The sequence below is a fragment of the Cricetulus griseus genome, chromosome 2 (assembly GCF_003668045.3).
Source record: "Cricetulus griseus strain 17A/GY chromosome 2, alternate assembly CriGri-PICRH-1.0, whole genome shotgun sequence".
NCBI lineage: Eukaryota > Metazoa > Chordata > Mammalia > Rodentia > Cricetidae > Cricetulus > Cricetulus griseus.
In genome coordinates this window covers 103491462-103512635 of record NC_048595.1, presented here as the reverse complement: position 1 = coordinate 103512635, position 21174 = coordinate 103491462, and the positions used below count along the sequence as shown (strand labels likewise).

At 35.8% G+C, this 21174-nt stretch overlaps 1 protein-coding gene and 1 pseudogene across 1 annotated transcript; one reads left to right on the top strand and one right to left on the bottom strand.

Annotated features, from left to right (window-relative positions):
- Positions 1 to 562: 562 nt before the first annotated feature.
- Positions 563 to 1159, top strand: LOC113834440 (60S ribosomal protein L12-like). The gene has a single exon (XM_035438980.1). It carries the CDS (start codon positions 644 to 646, stop codon positions 1064 to 1066), a length of 423 nt encoding a protein of 140 aa, XP_035294871.1. The 5' UTR covers positions 563 to 643; the 3' UTR covers positions 1067 to 1159.
- Positions 1160 to 19864: 18705 nt separating this feature from the next.
- LOC100768944 lies at positions 19865 to 20314 on the bottom strand (annotated as a pseudogene).
- Between the last annotated feature and the right edge of the window lie 860 nt (positions 20315 to 21174).

The window sequence follows — 21174 nt, the reverse complement described above, 5'->3', positions numbered from 1 at the left end:
TTTATAGCTGCCCTGATAGACAGATAAAATAAGCATGCCCTAGCCTTACTTCACAGGCAGATAGAGAAGAATAACTATACTACACTACCCCCACTAGAATAGTATAGTATAACTATACCATAGTTATAACTATAGTATAGTTATAACTATACTAACCCCACACCAAAAGATTCTCAAGCTTCTTGCATTTACCTTCATTCCAGTTTATTAACCCAATAGCTTATCTCTGAGATTTACTGCTCCCACCTGTTTCCCCTGAGAAGATAATGACAAAGGCAATCAGTCCATTTGCTCATCCTCAGGCAAAAGCAAATTTTCCTGTAGGCCTGTGCCACCACTGAGGTTAGAGCACTGGAAAGAGCCAGGTTCTGTTTCTTGTGTGAATTAAACTTAGACCTCCCACCCCTGTTTTACTTACATTACTAAGCAATTGGTGCTAAAAGCTTCTCCAAGTAGTTTTAGTTTATTGCTCCGTGTGTAAATCGTATCTGCCTTGCTGACCCGGGGAAATGCAAGCCTCACATTGTATTACAAAAAGAATTACTGTCCTTTTCCTTTCCGACTTTCGGCTCGGAGGAGGCTATGGTGCAACTCTCTTCAGTCGTCCCGGATCCGGGTTCATCCGCCACCAGCCGCCTCCACCATGCCGCCCAAGTTCGACCCCAACGAGATCAAAGTCGTGTACCTGAGGTGCACCGGAGGTGAGGTCGGCGCCACGTCCACCTTGGGCCCCAAGATCGGTCCCCTGGGTCTGTCTCCAAAGAAAGTTGGTGATGACATTGCCAAGGCAACCGGTGAATGGAAAGGTCTGAGTATTACAGTGAAACTAACCATCCAGAACAGGCAGGCCCAGATTGAGGTGGTGGCCTCTGCCTCCGCCGTGATCATTAAAGCCCTCAAGGAGCCACCAAGAGACAGGAAGAAGCAGAAAAACATTAAGCACAGTGGAAATATCACTTTCGATGAGATTGTCGGCATTGCCCGTCAGATGAGGCACTGGTCTTTAACCAGAGAACTTTCTGGAACTATTAAAGAGATCCTGGGTACTGCAGTCTGTGGGCTGTAATGTGGATGGCCGCCACCCTCATGAAATCATTGATGACATCAACAGTGGTGTAGTGGAATGCCCAGCTAGTTAAGAAGCAACAGGAGAAAATATTTCAATAAAAAACATGTGACAACCAGAAAAAAAAAGAATTACTGTTGCATATATATATATATATATATATATATATATGTATATGGGAAGAAGAAGACAATGAATAAAGAGACATGGATATAAAGATCATGTTGTAAGCAGATCAGATTTTAGCTCATTCACTTACTTGTCTATCCCTATTTTTTGAATCCTGAGAGAAGACTTTAGAAACTGGCCTTCTAAAGTTAAAATTATAAATATACATAAAATTTATTAGAAAAAGAAAGAGCTTTTGGCTGAGAAGTGGCTCAGCAGTTAAGAGTACTTGTTGCTCTTGTAGAGGACTCAGATTTAGTTCCCAGTAACAATGGGGGCGGGGGGATGTGCTCACAACTCCAGAGCTCATAAATCTAATTCCAGAGCATCAAATTCCCTTTTCTGTAACTCTGCAGATTCCATGTATGTACAGAATGAACATATGTACATACAAGTAAACCCACATACACATAAAATAAGCATGAATGAAGAAACTCTGTTAACAAATTAAATTTAGTACAAGTTATTTTATCCAATAGTGGTCCTAGTATTGGACATTATTAGGTAAGGTATAGCTGTTGCACAGAGCCCTTCTATTGATGGACAGAAAATTAAATTACTACATAACAGCACTATTCATCACAGCTTTTCACTAACCCTACATAGATGTGTCCTAACCATGTGATGTGCTGTGTATTGTTGTATCTGAACTGCAGTGATTGTCTTTCTCTCTTGCTTCCACTTAAATGAGGCTGAAGAGTCAATGCATCTTATGCTCCAGTACATTCTTCTGTGTAAGATTTAAAATGATCCAGGTGGTGAAGGCACGTGCTTTTAGTCCCAGCACTCGGGAGGTAGAGGCAGGTGGATCTCTGTGAGTTCGAGACGGGCCTGGTCTTCAAGAGCTAGTTCCAGAACAGCCTCCAAAGCCACAGAGAATTCCTGTCTTGAAAAAAACCAAAAAAAAAAAAAGTTTTTAAAATGAAGAGATAGATTTTGGTCAAATAAATGTTAACAGTATCAATATTTATCGTAATTTTCATCAAGCAGCTCACTTCAATACTTAGCATAATTTTCATCAAGCAGATCACCAATTTATTTAGAATCACAAAATAGAATGTGATAGCATAAAATTCTTCAAAAAAAGATTAGTACAATAAAATTTTTCAGAACTTAAATATTTATATTTCAGACACTTAAGAATTGTGTAAATCAATTCAGAAAGAAAGGATGAAGTTAAAAATAATACGAGCAGCCAGACTTCATGGCACAAACCTTTAATCCCAGCTCTCAGAAGGCAGAAGCAGAGGCAGGCTTATTTCTGTGAGTTCGAAACCTGCCAGGACAGGCTCCAAAGCTACACAGAGAAACCCTGTCTCAAAACCCCTTCCCTCAAAAAAGTTGAAATTAATTCTAATAAAACTATTTATTGCTCTCCACAATATTCGGAACAATAATTGTCTACTTCTGCATTGTCAGCTAGTTAAATCCATCTTAAAATTCCCATGTCTTGACATAATTTCCTGTTAAAGGTGATTGATCAACACAGAAACTGCACATCACAGACAACCCAGGCCACAACTTCTTGAGTTACAAAGTTTTTCTATCCTCTGTTTTGCAGTAAAATACACTTGTTCCTTTTTTAAACAAATTATTTCCTAGTTGGCAGAAAATGAATAGATCAATGAATCCAAGCTAATGTGATAATGGGGACAGCAGGGAAGCCTTTATTATACCAAGACATGGAAAATAAGGACCATTTATTTATTTATTGTAGATTGCATCTCATATTGGACATGTGATAAGGCTTCCCATGGAATTGCATGAATGATTTCTAATAAAGGGACATTAGTCTGAAAAAATATCATTTGGACAGGGTTCTTTTCAATGTCTGTTTATTCACAGCTGCTATTATCCCTATTAATTTTCCCCATTCTTACTTGTAGAACTATTAAACACACACACACACACACACACACACACACACACACACACACCTTAATATAGTCTCTTTCTGTGTACTGTTTCCACCAACTTTTTCAGCCCCCATGCACCATCCACATAGAAAGCCATAGGATTCGGCAAGTCTGTGTCATCAGCACAGAAAACTTGCAAATCACTTTACCACTCAAAGACTCTATTTCTTCTAATTGCACTTGGGATAAAATCCAATAGATGTAAATGTCATCTCTTTCAAGGCTTAGCTGAATTAGACTCCACCTTCCCTTTGACTTCTGATTTTGAAGTTGCTTTGTATTCATTTCTCCATTCCCCTTGCTTTTTTTCTCACTGTATATCCATTGGAATATTCTCTGCTGATATATCTTTTAATAGATTTATTTTGGTTTCTCTAATGTCTGATATTTTATGTGAAGCCTATTTCATTCATAAGGCTATATGTAATTTAATAAATTAATCCAGTGAAATTTTCCATGGACTCATCTGTTTTGCTATCAGTTTTCTCTATTGGTTATAACACTTTTAAGTTATTGTCTGATACTTTCAAAGTTCAGATTTATAACAGGCTTGTCTCTGCTGCCTTCTTTTTCTCTTGTTTGCTAATATTATTTCTTCCATAAAGGTATGCTTAGAAATCATGTCATTCCATGGACAAGTTATTTAATGTGTTTAAGGTTCCATGTTAAAATTTTTCTTGAAATGAGTTATTGCTGTGATTTACTGCTCAAAAACAATTGCTTGAAATCTATGAGGTCTGACCTGACTCCATGCATCTCTCTCTCTCTCTCTTTTGTACCTTGTAGACCAAGATGGTCTACAAGAGCTAGTTCCAGGACAGCCTCCAAATCCATGAAGAAACCCTGTCTTGGAAAAAAAATACAAAATTCTTGATGTGTATGGGGTTCTGCAAATGTTTGACATGTTTGCTCTTATCCTGTGAGTTCTGTTAGGTCTGTTGAAATTTCTGTCCTGTAACAATGAACTCTGCTGAGAAAGTGCTGAAATTCTCAGGCATTGCCTTTTCAATGAAGCTTCAGCTATGGGGATGGACAGAAAGGTCCATAGTTAAGAACATTCACTGCTTTTACATAGGACATATGGACCCAAATGGTTGCTAACAGCCTCGTGTAACTATGTTTCAAAGGAAGCCAAATGCCCTTTTCTGTTATCTATGGTCACTGAATGACCAAAATACATATACCTGCATGCAGGCAAAACACACACACACACACACACACACACACACACACACACAGTGAGAGAGAGAGGAAGTACCATGAGAGAGAGAGAGAGAGAGAGAGAGAGAGAGAGAGAGAGAGAGAGAGGGAGAGAGGGAGAGAGAGGCACACAAATAAATAAATAGGAAGACATATAAATAGTAAAATAAATAAATTAAATTTTAAAGTCATTATTTGCTTTTTTTGTTGTTGTTGTTTTGTTTTGTTTTGTTTTTTGAGACAGGATTTCTCTGTGTAGCTTTGGAGCCTACCCTAGCACTCTCTCTGGAGACCAGGCTGGCTTCGAACTCAAAAGATCCGCCTGCCTCTGCCTCCTGAGTGTTGGGATTAAAGGCATGAGCCACCAACGCCAGCTAAAGTCATTATTAAAAAGATAATATTCAGTTAAATCAAAACTGCATTCTGTTCTATCTAAAGTAGATCTCAAGTAACTCTGGTACAAAGGGGGTCAAATGTCCTTTAAAATACAAATTTCAGAGCAACACAAAATGTCTTTGATAGACATGTAGTATACCATAATTATAGCCAATATTAAAATAATTCAAGTATTGTGATTAATTCATTTCTTAAAAACATACCCACTTCCAGAATAAATGAAAGACAATTCTATATTTTTTTACATAACTTACTTTTCATATCCAATATATTACTCTAAACAAATAGGTACCTAAACAATTGAAGGTTCACTTTTACTCAACTGACCTTTAGGTCATAGGGTCATTTTACAGTAGCTGTGTCTATAATGTGTTAGATTTTAAAATGCAACAAATAATATCATGCTCTTTTTTTTGTTTTTAATGTCATAAAATTCTGTCTACTTCTATCTGCTTATACAAAAGAACATAATGACCTACACTTTAAGAACTTTTTCAGCCTTCACTGATACAATTCAGCAATTTTCATGTGACACTTTGCAAGATATGTCACAGTCAATCTATCACAGCACAGATTTTCATGGTTATTATTAAATTCCCTAAAACCATTGACTCATGCTGTCCTTGACATAATAAATTTCTTGTTCCTTAAAAAGTTGCTACAGATGTGCAGTAAAGCAAAATTATGCTCACAACTTACTTTTCAATCTTTGACATAAAAACGCAATTTTCACCTAAGTTTGGTGTATGTGTATATTATGCACAGTTCCATCTTCCAGAGTTCAAACACAGTAGCCCAGAGAAATACATTTCTTCTTCTCCTGGTGTAAGCCTATTTAAACTTTAAGTCGTAATATAAAAGGCATATAGTTTCACTAGGAAGTGAATTAAAATGAAATAAACCTTAGTATATCTGAACTGACCATGGGGTATCTGAGCCCCTAAACAAAATTAGAATCATCACCAGTTTTAAAGATTAATTCCTCTCCACAGAAACTTCCACCAAGTAAACAACAAATGGATATGACATGAGACCTGATATTTGTCTGGCTAGTGGCATCAAGGAATTATTTTACATATGCCAAAAATCAGGACTGATTTCACATTCACCTTACTAAACAGATGCCTTAGTCAAAGAAAAATCTGTTGTTAGTCTATCTAAAAGTATTGCTTGGTCCTTAGTTGCTCACTGTTGAGCGCAGGGTTTCAGTAGCTTCTACCAACTATCTTGATCAAAAGAAATGAAAAAATTGTAATCCAGAACCAAAATTGGTCTCTAAATATTTACATGATGTTAATTATATGAATCAGGCTAACTTAAACACTGCCTATGATCACCAATACTTGTGCTGAAGGTCTTGGTGACAGGGAATGGACAGTTTGAGACATTAACATTCATGCTGACTATGTGGACATAATATTCACAATCAAACCTTAGCTCTTCTTTCATTTAATATCTAAGGCATGGCATTATATTCTACTATTTATCAACTTTCAAGTCTCAGTGAACATACTCAATGACTTTTAAGGTTATTTAAGATGTGTATCATAAAAGGTAGATTCAATAGTAGAAGTTTATTTTATTTACTTAATTATAGATTATTTTCAACCAGTATGAATAATGAACAGTTAAAGGGAAATAAACCATTGTTAAAATTGTAATATACTTCTTATTTGCAGTTCTGTGAATGCAACTTGCCACACATTTGACATCACGTGCATACATTATATGCCCATGCAAGTACTACATTTATAAGCAAACTGATGCAAATATTTTATAATATTGTTGAAAATAACAGCATACATACCTGTATAATACAAAAGACAGTGAAAAATAAACATTGCTTAGTTTTAGTAATCCTAATCTTTAAAATTATAAACTGCGTTGATCTTACTTTTCCCAGATAATATTGAAAAGTCACATATTTCTTGATAAGATTAAATTAACCAATGATTATACAAATTCTTCGTAGAGTGGCTAGCTAAAATGGGCTAGCCACTTCAGTGGCTAGAATAGAAACTTCAGTTTCTATTTTTGTCCTGACCAAAAAAAAAAAAAAAAACAGTTATTTTACAAATAAGGTAAGTTGAGTCTCATTCATTCTAATATTTTGCTTAGGAATAATTTTTGAGTTCACAGGTATATCAGTCCTGGTGTGTCTAAAAGTCACAACACTGAAAAGGGGAAGTAAACAAAGTTCCACTGCTAAACAAGAAGATATAAACAATTGATTCCTACTGCGAAAGAGGAAATCAACTTTTTCCATACTCACATACAGTCCAAATGCCCAGGAGTAGGACAGCACAAAATGGACAATATGAGTTTTGTAAACTTTTTGTTTTGTTTTGATATCTTTTTTGTAGTTATGTTCCTTTTCTTTTAGTTTGTTTTGATTTTCATTTTTGTTTTGGTTTTTGTTTGAGAGATAGATAAATGATAGTTAGATAGATATAGATAGATAGATAGATAGATAGATAGATAGATAGATAGATAGATGATAGAAAGTTGATTGGATAGGGACATGCAAATAATATGGGAGGATTTGGTAGAATATGTTTAAAATTTATTGTATAAAAGTTAAATGGAAAAATAACCAAAAATGAGAAAAGATTGTTTTAACATTTAAAAAATATATAAAAACACACAAAAAAGAAAAATAACAAAAATAAACTTAATAACAAAGAATACATTTGAACTACAGAGTAGAAAAGAAAGTGGAGGAGAAGTAAAGCACCATGGAGGTACTGAGCTGAAATGGGTATGGACAGGGCAGTAGCAACAGCTACTACCCTTCCATTTTGCAGAAAAGAGCAGCCCCACAAGGGATATCAACTGAAGAAAACATAACAAGATGCAGTAAGACTAGGCACAATCCCTCATATCAATACTAGACAAGGCAACGGAATAGCAACCTTCTTGTGTACATACTCTGTGTTTTTAAGAAACCTAAGGAAGTAGTCTTTCTAAGAAGTTCAGGCAGCATCGCCTTATTATTTCCTTCCTAAGAAAAACAGTTAATTTCCAGATACTTAATGGAACACACTGTGACAGTTTAACCTCCAGGATTGAAGTAACTTAAAAGCTTTATTTTGCCAAGTAAAGCAAGAATGATCTTTTTGTTAGGCCTTAATCAAATAGTAACCTACTGAGCCTGAAGCTGTGACTGTTCACACTTCACCAGTACCTAGAACTGTGTCTTTGATTCTCATCATGACTAGAATTTGAAGAAACAATACTAAATAAGATTAGTTGCTGAAAAATATCCATTATGATAACATTAATATAAAATGTATTGTCTTTTTATTAAACAAAATAGGTAAAATATAGAAACACCAATGAATTTTATTTAAAATATATTTATTAGAGTTGTTCTTTATTTCAGAGTATGGGAAGTATGTTTTATTTTATAATTTTTGTATTTTATTATTACAAACAAATAGTTAAATTTAAATATATTAGGATGTTACTCTTCTGTTACACTCAAATACCTCTTGACCCCTTCTTTCTCCATACCTACAAAACTCTAAAAAATGCAAATAAAATCCCAACAATACAAAACTTCCCCAAAAGAACAAATATGTATCTTCAAATAAATCCTTCCAAGCTATAACCAAATAAAAGTACACACACACACACACACAGAGAGAGAGAGAGAGAGAGAGAGAGAGAGAGAGAGAAAGACAGAGAGAGAGAGAGAGAGAGAGAGAGTTCCTTCATACATTGGTAAACTACTGGTGTACATGACGCCTGTCCTGGATTGGTTGATATACACCATATCACTCTATTGGAAAAAAGTGATTTCCCATTCCCTGCAGATCTAGTGGTTAGGGTTTCATCCATCCATCTATCCATTCATTCATTCATTCAGTCAGTCAGTCATGTTTTCAAATGAATAGTAAGATAAAAAGAATTAATAAGATAGAACAAAAACCATCACAGCAAAGTTGGACAAAGCAAACTAACAAAAGGAAAAGAGTCAACACAAAAACCAGAGACCCACTAATTAGTCCACTCAGGAATCCCTTAAAGAAAGAAAACTAAATTAGAAACCATAATATATATGGCTGTTCCAGACTGGCAGGTCCTGTGCATGCTGCTTCAGTCTCTGTGAATACATATGAGTTTTGCTCATGTTGATTTAGAGGTCCTTGTTTCCTTGGTTGGTGTTTGCCATCACTTCTTGCTCCTACACTCCTTCTCCCTTTTTTTGTGGGGCTCCATGATCTATGAGTGGAGGGATTTGTTAGAGATATTCCCATTAGGGCTGAGTGTTTCAAGGTTGTTCATTCCTATTTAATATCTGGTTGTGGGTTTCTATATGTGTTCCTTACTGATCCAGTAGAAAGCTTCTCTGATAGCTGAACAAGACACTAATCTATGTATATCACAGTTATTTTCTCACTACTTTTCTCTGTGTCTTGTCTGTCTTACTCTCTGTCTCTATCTGTCTCTCCCTCCCCTCCCACCCTTCCTCTCTCCCTCCCTCCCTCCCCCTTTCTCTCTTTCTCTCTAAGTGTTACTGAGTTTACCTTAGGTCCCTGGCATTTCTACTATCAGGTTTCCCAAGCAGTATCAAGAAGGGTTCCCAAGTGCCTCACAGTCTTATCTGTAAACAGCATGCTGTTAAGGGGGCATTTTCTCAATCAAGGTTTCACCTCCCTCAGGTGACTCTAGCTTGTATAATGTTGACATAATAACCAGCCAGTACAGGGATCTAGTTTCATCCTTCTATCTTTAGCTACTGAGTTTTACCAGATCCATTGTTGAAGATGCTGTCTTTATACAAATTCGAACCTTTAACCTCTGTCAAAATCCATACTGCTGTAAGAGTGTAGGCCTACATGTGGGTCCTCATTTCTATTCCGATGGTCAATGTACCTCTTTTTATGCAACTACAGTACTTTGTTTTTTGCTATATTTCTGTAGCATAACTTGATAACTTTAGAAATTTGTTGCTATCCAAGATTATTTTGACTATCCTGAGGGATTTTCTGCTTCTATAAGAAATTTGAAGTTATCATTTTCATATCTATGAAGAATTGCACTAGAATTATAGAGGGAATCACATATAATCTATAGATTGCTTTTGGTAGGAAGGCTATTTTACTGAAAATTTGAGGAGTATTGGTATTCCTTCTTTTTTTATCATCTGATATAAGTATGTTGCAATTTCATCTGGACATGGGTGTTTCTTAGTTGGGAGATTTTAATTTGCTGCTTATTAATTGCTTATTAATATGCTTATTAATTGGCCATATGCATATATAAATTTCAGAATATACAAAGAACTAAAAATACTAAATAACAAGAACACAAAGTGGTTTTTGCTCTTAAGAAGAGTTAGTAAAAGGCAAAGAAGTAATTAAAATGTATTAAATGTTATTTTTCTGATAGAAAATCCATAGGAAAATGGTAGATGACAGATGTGCTCAAAACAACAGACTGTACTTTAATATTAAGTTATCTGAAAGAGAGAGGCAGATAGAATACAAAATACAAAAGCCATAGGACAGAAAATAAAACAAAGACTTAATAACACAATTAACACTGGATATATCGCTCAATAGATTTGCAGTTCAACCAGAATGGTATATGAGGTGGAGGCTATTCAAGGGAAATAATATATTCATAATATTTCCCTGTAGCAGTAGCAAGCAAACATTACAAAAGACAATATAGAAAATAAATCATACAAGCAAGAAACAACAAGCACAAAAACATTTAGCCACAATGTAAAGTTCTCTCCCTCAACGGCTCATTCTGGGAATCCAGTAGTGGTGTCAGAAAGCTCTAATGAAAGCTGCCCTGAAGAATCCTCGACAAAGTGAAAAAATTCAGAGTTAGAACTATGGAATATTCCATGTGGCAGAACTCTGGTATGAGCAATAGGCTGGGGTGTGACCAGCTACCTCTCCAGAAGCAATTACATTTAGTCTACAGAGTCTAGACATTATACTAAAAAACACATCAACAGCTGTATCCCATCCCTGGAGACAAAATGAACACATTGAGTAATAATAACCAATGGGAGTTATAGTTTCAAATGTTTGTCTTGACAAATAATTTACTAAAATCTCCAAAGAATTAAATAAGAGTAAAATGGAGATGGCTTGTTTGCCTTGGAGCCATATCAGAATGTTAAGGAAGACTAATGTAATGAAAATACCTGGGCTGGTTACTTGGCTCAGTATTATTCTACTCTTACAGAGGGTCTGAGTTAGGTTCTCAATACCCACCTCCAGTGACTCACAATGCCTGCAACTCTAGATTCAGGGCATCAAATGCCCTCTTCTGACCTTTGTCGGGTACCTGTGCTAATGTAAGTATATGACACACACACACACACACACACACACACACACACACACACACACACACACACACAGAGAGAGAGAGAGAGAGAGAGAGAGAGAGAGAGAGAGAGAGAGAGAAAGAGAAAGAGAGGAATTTAAAATTTGAAACTAAAATGAAAATGTAAGTGTTATAAAAGGTGAAAACTGGGGTAGGAACGGTGAAAAAGTAAAAGTAAGTAAAGATGCAATACTCTAAATGCTCCCAGGAATCAAGCATTACATGAACATATAAGCAGTGATTAAACAAATGAAATTTGAAACCTCAAAAATAAAAACTGAATTTAGTAGTATTACACAAATCGTAGGATAGCCAAAATGGTTTTAAAAAGATAAACCAGTAGAATTTATTTCAATATAATTAGAAGTCTCTGTGTGTGCAAAAATGAAGAAAGCACTCTACCATCAAACTGTATCCACCCCAAAGAATTATTTTTCCATTGAATTTAACCAAAAGGCAGAATGCTAGACAACAATTAAGTGATATAATTAAACAGTTTGAATAAAATACAGTCATGTGTCTAGATAAATTAGGTAACAGACTACAGGGAGAAAAATAATTACCTTATATTCCAAAGTCAAAATTATCATTTCTGTAATAATTTCTTAAATTCTCAATAAATAAGAAATCATTTAGGAAGTTTTATGACTAAAAGGTGAACTGAACATGAACTAAGATATAAAGGGAAACCTAATTAGTATTTATTAAAAGTGTAAAATCATTGTATTATTGAAAATTTATGGACTATTATAAGCTGATCATGTAAAAATGTGAATTAAATACTTACAATAACTATAGCCCTGACATAGGATAATCAACATAAACAGATGAGTTTCAAAAGAAATATAAAAATATACAGAATTTGAAGCATGAAGAGCACTCAAAATAAAGAATCAACACATAAGTCTTTAAAAACAGATAAAATTGGAATGACTACTGTTTGAATACCCTGTTATGTTAAAAATAACTTTTTAAAATAGGAAAAATGTTTACAATGCAGCAATTAAATAAACAGTCGAACTAGCAAATTATTAGTAAAAATGAACTATAACACAAACAATGAACCAAAAGCTATCCTACAAAGAGCATTGACTACAATGGGATATAGGCAGAGGAGAATGAGCAAATCAAGGACCAGTATTTACAAGGATGAATTTGTAAATATGAACTAATGTACAGTTGAAATTTTTGGGAAATAAAACTTAGTTATATTAATATGCATAATGAGCAATGTTGTTCAGAATGGATTTTCTTTAAAATAATAAAATGTATTGTGTTTGATGAGACTATTTCTAGTCAGTTTCTAAATCAGTTATTAAGGTATTAGATCTGTGGTCATCTGACCTCCTCTGTTACTTATTTTCACTACTAAATTATTCAACATCAATTCTGTTAGAACAATTAATTATATATTGAATGACACAATCTCCAAATGGTTGTTTCTCCTGGGAGGACTTTTGCTGCTAATATGGGAAGAATATAAATATAAAAAAATGGTATATATTGATTTAATCATACTACTTAAAATCACCATGATATAATCTAAGTGCATTGTATTAGAAAATGCATTAAAATATTAAATATAAAGAGAGATAGTTGTGTTTGACATTTCCAAATTTATTGATTGAAAATGTGAAGAACCAACAGTAAGTTTATATTCATAACAATAAATATGCTTTATCACTCCAAAAGAGATTCTACATAATAATTGTGGAATGTTTGTATTATATATTCCAGAAAGACTAAATGAATTAAATGGCTTACTTCAAATAGAAGAATGATGTGTGGTGAATTACTGCACTTTAAATAAAGACAAAAGTAGCACTACCAGCCGGGCATTGGTGGCTCATGTCTTTAATCCCAGAACTTAGGAGGCAGAGGCAGGTAGATCTCTGTGAGTTCAAGACCAGCCTGGTCTACAAGAGCTAGTTCTAGGACAGCCTCCAAAGCCACAGAGAAACCCTGTCTCAAAAAAGAAAAAAAAATTAGCACTACCCATACCACAGATGGAATTGATTTTAATTGTATACTTAGTGTATAATTTTTCCATCTAAAGATTACTCCAATTCTTATTGGAAATGAAAATGTGTGAGGGAAGGGGGAACTTTACACAGAACAGAAATTGCAGCATATGTTAAACTGTATAGAGCTACATAAATTGTCATTCCATTGTTATAAATACTATGGAAGTAAAATTTAAATTAAAGGCAATGACAGTCTGCTATCCTGCGGAGTCGTACTAATTTTCATTCATACTGGATAACATCTGAAACAGAATTTTGAGGCTGCATCATTAACTGTGTACACCTACATTCCTAAATTACTGGAGTGCTAATTCTGGAGGCAATTTGACTGCAACAGCAGGTAGCTTATTTTTAATTGCATTTAGTTTTTCAAATGCTCTTAGTGACACAGAACTGGTATGTGAATCATTTCATGCAGAAAAGATGCAGTGTAAGTATTTTAAATTGTTAAATAATTTTAGTAGTCACTGGGTCATACACATGAAATCATTACTCTACTAAAATAATAGCAGATGTTTGTAAAGTCATACTCTTAATGATTTTCTTTCCAAATTTGCAGTTAAAAATATTACTGAGAACAGTTTGAATCAAGGAAATTCAGTAAATTGGAAAAATGTTGTCATGGAAAATTTTCTAGAACCATAATCCAATAAATAAAGTCATTACATATTTTAACAATAAAAATTATCAAAAATACTCAAAATAACAATGAGAATTTTTCTCAAGGGAAACAGAGGATCCATGGATCTGGTCCAGGGGGAATGTAGAATTTGAGTACCAAAACAAGTGCAGAAAAGGGAGGTTGTAATCAGGATTTATTTTATGAGAGTAGAGTAAATTTTAAAAATAAATAAATTAATATATTACAAAAAAAGAAACTCCTACTTGGAAAAAATATACTAAAATATACAAAATGGTTTTGTGGTTTCTTTAGGCACAAAATGAAAAAACTGTAGATAGTGAAAATATGGATGGAATGTTTGTTTTGGTGCTATTACAACATGATTCCTCATTGTTGGGGCAGCAAACATTTTGATGAAGCTAATTATTCAATAGCCTCTGGATACAAAAATAGTATATAATAAAATGGCAATTTATGAATAAAATTTTCCTCTGAAACTGTACTAAGTAAAAGTATACATACAACATATTTAACAAGAAGATGATTTTACAAGTAATGTCCTTTTATGGATAGTTCCATGTCTAAGTCCCTTCTCCTATTACTCCTTTAACCACTAACATTTACCAACTTCTCTTGTAACTGGAAATTTTCATAGTGTTTTGTTCCTGTTTTATATTATGTCATCTAAATTACTAAAGTAGAATTGACTTTAAGAATCACGAATTAATTTTCCATACAATTCTCCTTGCCCTAGAATCTTGCATATATGTAATTTCATGATTATTTGAAGTCTTTGTTCCATAATTTCTAGATTTTAGATATTTCAAACTGCTAAATTCACAGGTGTGTTACAGCCTTGAAAAAGTATTAACTTTGATGTATTTTGCTTGATCTAAATAAATTTGAAAGAATATCATGTCAGTCTATTTGTCCTAGAGAATTTTAGAAGTTTATCTTTGCAAATAAAACACTTACTTATTTTATATAACATGTAATCACAAGTAAAGATATTAAGAGCTCAAGAAAACTGAATGGAACATTGCCTAACTACCTAGTACTATTCTTTGTATACTTTGGTATATATGATTCTTTCCTTGCATTTATTTGTTCTTCAGTATTTTAAATATCTTGTAGATATTATTGAATAATTTCAATATTGATTCTAATATAGAAACATTTATAATAGATAACAAGTATTCTTTACAGTAAATGTAGACTATATAGGTATATATTATTAGTAATCGCCTACTCAAAGGAAAGATAATATTGAACTTAATATTTTCACATATTTATGGATGTGTATAATAGTGATCTTAATTTAATTACTGCATAGTGTGAATATAAATTATATGTGTATGTATAGAAATGAACTTGTGTAACCATATATGTGAGCATAATGTATATAATGAATATTGTTATATTAAGTAACTTCACTCAAACTTTGGTTTTATTTTTTGATTCTTTAATTACTACACATGTTTACATATCCATCCCCCTCATTCCCTTGCCCTCCCATCCTTCCATGTTCCCCACACCACCCTCACCCCATCCCCCAGCTCCTCCCCAGGGATAGTGAGGCCCTCCACCAGGGACCTTCAAAGTCGTCATATCGTTTGGGGGAGGGCATAGGCCCTCCTTGCTGTATCTGGGCTACAATAGCATCTCTCCATAGGGAATGGGTTCCCAAAGTCCATCTGTGCTCTAGGGTTAAAGACTGGCTCCACTGTTAGAGGTCCCATATACTATCTTGGCCTCCTAGCTGGCACCCACATTCAGAGAGCTTGGTCAGGTCCAATGCTGTTTCCCCAGCTTTACGACTAGGGTCTCCATGCTCTCACTAGGTGAGGTCAACTGTTTCTGCAGCACTGTCTTGGCTCCTTTGCTCATCCCTCCTCCTTCTCCACAATTGGATTCTAGAAATATGGTTCAGTGCTTAGTTGTGGGTGCCTGCTTCTGCTTCAAACAGCTACTGGATGAAGGCTCTAGGAATGGTAACCCATGTAGACAACTATCTCATTATAGGGAAAGGGCATCAATGGCATTTTCTCTACCACTGCTTGGATTCTTAGTTGGGGTCATCCCTGTGGATCCCCTGTGCCAGACCTCTCTCCCTACCTGTACTGTATCCCTCTATCAAGGCATCACCTTTCTTGCCCTCTTCTATTCCTCCTTCCTCTCCACCCCTGCCGCATGCTCCCACTTTGTTCAGGGGTTCTTGTCCCCCTTCTCATGTTCAAGGGACTATAAAATCTTCTCTTGGGGTCCTCCTTGTTCCTTACCTACTCTTGCAGTGCTGATTGTGGGCTGGTAATGCTTTGCTCTATGTCTAAAATCAGATATGAGTGAGTACATACCATATTTATCTTTTTGTGACTGGGTTACTTCACTGAGGATGGTTTCTTCCAGTTCCACCCTGCAAGTTTCAATATTCCATTGTTTTTTTTCTGCTGAGTAGTACTCCATTGTGTAAATGTACCACATTTTCTCTATCCATTCTTCAGTTGAGGGGCATCTAGGTTGCTTCCAGGGTCTGGCTATTACAAATAATGCTGCTTTGAGCATAATTGAACATATATCCTTATTGTATGAATGTGTATTCTTTGGGTATATGCCCAAGAGAGGAATTGCTGGATCTTGATTTAGGCTGATTCCCATTTTCCAGAGAAACTGCCATACTGATTTCCAAAGTGGTTGTACAAATTTGCACTCCCACCATCAATGGAGGAATGCTCCTCTTTCAGCACATCCTTTCCAGCATAGACTGTCATTGGTGTTATTGATTTTAGCCATTCTGACAGGAGTAAGATGGTATCTCAGAGTGGTTTTGAGCTGCATTTCCCTGATGGCTAAGGATGTTGGGCACTTTCTCAAGTGTCTTTCAGCTATTTTAGATTCCTCTGTTGAGAATTCTCTATTTAGTTCTGCTCTCCACTTTTTAGTTGCAATATTTTGTGTTTTGGTGGCTAGCTTCTTGAGTTCATTTTACATTTTGGTTATCAGCCCTCTGTCAGATGTGGGGTTGGTGAAAATCTTTTCCCAGTTTGTGGGGTTCTGTTTTGTATTGCTGACTGTGTCCATTGCCTTACAGAAGCTTCTCAGTTTCAGGATGTCCGATTTATTAATTGTCTATCTCGATGTTTGTGCATACTCTTATTATGTTCAGAAATCAGTCTCCTGTACTATTTTTCCAGGGTACCACCTTCCTTCTCTTCTAGGAGGTTCAGTGTGTCTGAATTTATGTGGAGATCTTTGGTACATTTGGACTTAAGTTTTTTGCATGGCGATATATATGGATCTATCTGTTATCTTCTACATGTCCTAATCCAGTTATGCCAACACCATTTGTTGAAGATGCTTTTTTCCCATTGTATAACTTTAGCTTCCTAGAGGTGTGTGTTAATATCAGGGTTTTCAATTTAATTCCACTGGTCAACCAGTCTATTTTTGTGCCAATACCAAGCTATTTTCAGGACTAGGGCTCTATAATGGAGCTTATAGTCAGGGATGGTGGTTTTATTTTACTTTGTTTCTTTTCTCCATTGTGGATCACTGAAAGTATGTCTTTGCCCTTGCTAGACAATCATCTACCACTAAACTGCACACCAATTTCTGTTTATCAAATTAATTTAAAATATGGATGATTAGTTATTTAACTAACAGTAATGCATATTTGTTACCAAATCTACCTTCATGTGGTCTACAATCTGTTTTTATTGAGTTAATTTTCAAAATGTATTTAATATTCACTATTCAGAGCACAACTTCAAATAGCAATCACAAAAATAAAAGTATATAGGAACTTTAAGATAAATTATATAATCATTTTTTTCTGTTCCCTTTCACTTTTCTCTCAAATATCCTCACTTTGCAAAAACAAGTAAGACTTCAAGCTGTGCTCTTATTTGTGAGGGTAAGTATCATTTTGGTGGCCATGTGGCTACACAGCATGAGGCAGCTATGATGAACCATGATGAAAAATGACAGGTGCAAAATGTAAAGTTTGCACACAACAACCTTGTCTTATGAAAGCTTCAGGTTTGCCCACCATCAGAGTACCTTGATCTGCTGTGGTTTAAAACAAGGAAGGGAATTCACCTGTTTTGCCGTAAGCAATAATTAAGATCAAACAAAATATGCTTTGCAACAGTAAAACATGACAAGTGAGAGAGAAAAGGGCTTTTTCAGCAATGGCAATAGAAGTTACTTTCTCCACAGCCTGAGTTATTATGAAGTGAAGCACAGTGGTAATAACCCAGAGGCAAATAGATTAAAGGAAAGCAGAACTAAGCAGGTGGTAGAAAATATTTGCACTTCCACAGAATAAATAATTTTAAACATTCAAGCAAAATTAAGGACAAAAATCTCAAGAGACTAATAAAATATATTCTCAATGACCATTACACATCCTCAGTCATATAGGACATTCTGATTTTAGAAGAATACTAGATAGGAAAATATTTGTAAGAAAATTAACTACTAATTTTTGAAAAGTTAACTTGGATGTATACATAAAACTGATAAAGTTCTTAGTAGACATTTAAGTCTCACCACAAAGTTGGTATGTGTACTTGTACAATGGGTGATCTCAGTGTGTCTTTTTCATAGCAAAACCTAGTAATTGGAATTAAGATTTGAAAGACCTTCTCAGGACTATTAAAAAGTGAAAATATTTTAAAATTGCTAAACACAATACCTACATAACTATCTGAACATGGTAAAGTCAAGCTAACACCTACCTCGACTTTTCACCAATACTGCCCAGTGTTCATGGCCCTGGAAGTTACCATGCATGCTACCAGAAGAGAACAATAAACACTAACCCAACTATGAACCCTTTGCACTGCAATGGTGACCTTCCTGCAAGATATGCTGGTGTAATATTGACATAAAGTTGTGGGAATAATCAACAACTATGGGATTTAAGGATCACCTTATAAAATGGATCCCATGCCCATTACTTCTATGATAGACAGGAACTTGAGACTAGATTGGTTGTGAACAAAGTACTACTATTCTTCTAAAGGAACACAGCAATAAAATGAGTCCTAATGACATATTTTATACTCATGTATCAGTGTCTTTGTCACCTATCATCATAGAAGGCATACTGCAGTAGATGGGAACAAATACAGAGAGCCAAGACTGGATAATGAACATAGGAAGAGAGACCTTGGAAAACTCAGTCTTAAATGGAACATTCCATCAAAGATCTAGCCTCAGGGATCAGGGAAGACCATGGAATAGTAGGTGAAAAGATTGTAAAAAACAAACAAAGGCCTTATAGACACAGCAGGAGTGAAGCACACATGAAGTCACAGAGTCTGTGGCAGGATGTACAAGGCAGTAACAGGTCTAAGCTTGATGTGGTCCCACCACTGAGAGGAGTGGACACATGCTCCATCCCTAACCCAGAACTTACCTCCAATGGATCCCTGTTCTCAAAGGAAAAATTAGCTTTTTTTTTTTTTTTTCAATACTCACTGCTGTACAAATGACTCTTAAGTCTAGTGTCCAGGTTCAGAAGTAGATGGCCAACACAAAACAAACTCAATGGTACTTTGGAGTTGTTGTTGGGTTTTTTTCTTTTGTTTTGTTTTTGCCTTGTAATACTTTGTGGGTTTTGCTTGTTTTTGTTTGTTTGTTTTTGTTTTTTGTTTGTTTGTTTTTCCCTTACAGGTCTAAGTGCATCTGAAATGTCTATTGTGGTTTCCACATTTTGCCTAAGTATTTCAAAATTATTCATATGGTTTCTAATTTTGTGGGTTGTTTGCATGTGTGACTGTGTGTGTCTCTACATCTGTATGCTTTCTGTGCTTTGTCCTTGTTGTTTGTTTTGTCCTAACGTGGTTTATTTTTTATTTTGTATGCCTGTTTATTTCCTAATGAGAAAGAGAAAAGCAGAGTATGGACTCGTGTATGTAAGTGAGTGGAGAGGATCTGGGAGGACCTGGGCAAAGGGGAACTATAATCATAAGATACTGTGTGAAAAAAAATCTATTTTCAATTTTTTAACAGGTCTTGCCTCAAGTTTATTTGTAAAAACAGCACAGGGAATGGACACCCGCAGATAGTGTGTAGGTGTGTCACACCAGTCCATCTGTCTTCACAGTGGAAGAAACCTTTACTTTGGGGCCTTCACAGGGGCCTGGGCACCTTTGGGAGCCTTAGCTGGAGCCGAGGCCTCTGCCTTGGTTTGAACCTTGGGCTTTGGTTGGTAGAGCCTGTGACCCTTGGCCATGTAGTTTCTAATCTGCTTACCATGCTTGGGTTGAGCGATGAAAGCAAGGCGGCTGAGTTTGCGGCTGGGGCCCTTTGGCATCTTGGTCTTCACCACCTTGGTCTTCACAAGGTCCTTGATGGCCTCTGTGTGTGCGATCATGGCCTTTGTATTGTTTGCCTGCATCTTCTTCAGGCCTTTCTTGTTGTGTTTCTTGGCAAAGCGCATGTTCCTCAGGAACGTGGGGTTGACCCCCTTAAGAGATTCGTATCTTTGTGATCAGAGTTTTTTGATGCCATTTCTGTGCCATTTCCTGGACTGGTTGTGTGTGGTGTGGTTCTTGGACTTGGCCATGTCTAAACGGTATCCTGCAGTTCCCAAAGCACCTCGGATGGGAAGAGAAACTCTATTTTCAATTTTTAAAAAAGTGAATATGTTCTACGTTAATTAAATAACACTTTTTTATTTAAATTAGAAACATGATTGTTTTACATATCAATCCCAGTTCCCCCTCCCTCCCCTCCTCCCCTGCCCCCCCCACTAACCCACTAACCCTCTACCTATCCCATACCATTTCTCCTCCCAAGGGAGAGTGAGGTATTCCATGAGGGGTCTTCAGAGTCTGTCATGTCCTTTGGGATAGGGCCTAGACCCTCCCCTGTGTGTCTAGCCTAAGGGAGTATCCCTCTATGTGGAACGGGCTCCCAAATTCCATTCCTATGTTAGGGATAAGTACTAATCTACTACACGAGGCCCCATAGATTTCCAAGGCGTCCTCACTGATACCCACATTTATGGGGTCTGGATCAGTTTCATGATGGTTTCCCAGTGATCAGTCTAGGGGCCAATGGCTCCCACTTGATCAGGTCAGCTGTTTCTGTGGGTTTCACCAGCCTGGTCTTGACCCCTTTTTTCATCACTCCTCCTTCTCCATAACTGGATTCAAGTTCAATTCAGTGTTTAGCTGTGGGTATCTGCTTCTACTTCTATCAGCTGCTGGATGAAGGCACTAGGATGGCATATAAGTCAGTCATCAATCTCATTATCAGGGGCTGGCATTTAAGGTAGTTTCTCCCCTGTTGCTTAGTTAGTTATTTGGTGTCATCTTTGTAGATCTCTGGACATTTCCCTAGTGCCAGATTTCTCTTTAAACCTATACTGGCTCCCTCACTGATGGTATCTCTTATTTTGTTCTCTTCTATTCAGAAAAGACA

Excerpts from the sequence above, each read along its gene's own strand:
- LOC113834440 (XM_035438980.1), top strand. The coding sequence starts at position 644 with ATGCCGCCCAAGTTCGACCCCAACGAGATCAAAGTCGTGTACCTGAGG.